General features: G+C 65.3%; 1 protein-coding gene across 1 annotated transcript in view; it reads right to left on the reverse strand.

Annotated features, from left to right (window-relative positions):
• Positions 1 to 1492, reverse strand: part of PRUNE (prune exopolyphosphatase) — a 28555-nt gene that overhangs the window by 583 nt on the left and 26480 nt on the right. Inside the window, exons 5-7 of the mRNA XM_014960830.1 lie at positions 1202 to 1296; positions 951 to 1109; positions 3 to 241 (exon numbers count right to left, since the gene is read on the reverse strand). Coding sequence (XP_014816316.1) covers positions 3 to 241; positions 951 to 1109; positions 1202 to 1296 — 493 coding nt within the window. The remainder of the gene's footprint in view (positions 1 to 2; positions 242 to 950; positions 1110 to 1201; positions 1297 to 1492) is intronic.

A 1492-nucleotide genomic window follows, 5' to 3' on the forward strand; every position in this document is an offset into this window, starting at 1 on the left:
CCTGTGCCAGGGGGCATTCCTCCACCAGGCTGTTCATGGGGGTGGGCGGGGGGACCACCTCCTCCTCCCCTGCCCCCCCGGCAGCCCCCTGCCCCCCCAGGGCTGCCCGGAGGATGGGCAGGACCTTCTTGCGTGATGCCAAAGCGTTGCCCTGGGTGTAGGTGCCCAGGCAGGACCAGGGGCTCAGCAGGGGCTGGAGGTGCAGGGACGGCGTCGTCGCCTCCTCCAGCGCCCGACACACCTGCAAGGGATGGAGCACCCCCAAAATCAGGGTGAGGGGGGGGTAGGATGCCCGGTTGCCCCCCGAAATCTCCGTGTTGAGGGTTTGGGGTGCCCGGACCCCCCACTCACCGCGCTGCGGAGGGGCTCGTGCCGGCTGTAGACGGCGAGCTGCCGGGAGGGCTCGTTGCCCTCGTTAAAGGAGATGGTCATGGCCACCAGCCCCGCGTAGCCCCGCGCCTGGCAGAAAGCATCCAGGTCCTGCAGCAAACCGGGCCGGCGCAGGAAGGTCTGGAAGGGGGTGGTGGAGGAAAAGACCCCCGGTGTCACCTTGCTGTCCCCATCGTGCCACCCCCTCTGCCTCAGTTTCCCCCCAGCCTCACCTCCAGGTCCACGTAAATGGCGCTGATGGCGAGGGCCAGCTCCTCGTTGGAGAGGACTTTGAGGTCCTTCCTCAGCATCTGCTCCGTCGTCAGCCCTGGGAGGTGACAGGGGATGAGCGTGAGCCCTTATCACAGAATCATAGAATTGCCCAGGCTGGAAGGGACCTCCAAAGGCCATCTAGTCCCACCCCCCGCAGTCAGCAGGGACACCCCCAACTAGACCAGGTTGCCCCATCGAGCCTCCCCTTGAATATCTCCAGGGAAGGGGGGGGGTTTGGGGGTAGGATGCCTGGTTGCCCCCCGAAATCTCTGTGTTGAGGGTTTGGGGTGCCCGGACCCCCCACTCACCGCGCTGCGGAGGGGCTCGTGCCGGCTGTAGACGGCGAGCTGCCGGGAGGGCTCGTTGCCCTCGTTAAAGGAGATGGTCATGGCCACCAGCCCCGCGTAGCCACGAGCCCGGCAGAAAGCATCCAGGTCCTGCAGCAAGGCGGGCTGGCGCAGGAAGGTCTGGAAGGGGATGGTGGAGGAAAAGACCCCCGGTGTCACCTTGCTGTCCCCATCGTGCCACCCCCTCTGCCTCAGTTTCCCCCCAGCCTCACCTCCAGGTCCACGTAAATGGCGCTGATGGCGAGGGCCAGCTCCTCGTTGGAGAGGACTTTGAGGTCCTTCCTCAGCATCTGCTCTGTCGTCAGCCCTGGGAGGTGACAGGGGATGAGCGTGAGCCCTTATCACAGAATCATAGAATTGCCCAGGCTGGAAGGGACCTCCAAAGGCCATCTAGTCCCACCCCCCGCAGTCAGCAGGGACACCCCCAACTAGACCAGGTTGCCCCATCGAGCCTCCCCTTGAATATCTCCAGGGAAGGGGCCTCAACCACCTCCCTGGGCAAC

Source organism: Calidris pugnax, unplaced genomic scaffold, assembly GCF_001431845.1.
Source record: "Calidris pugnax isolate Ruff unplaced genomic scaffold, ASM143184v1 scaffold469, whole genome shotgun sequence".
In the NCBI taxonomy this organism is placed as follows: Eukaryota; Metazoa; Chordata; class Aves; order Charadriiformes; family Scolopacidae; genus Calidris; species Calidris pugnax.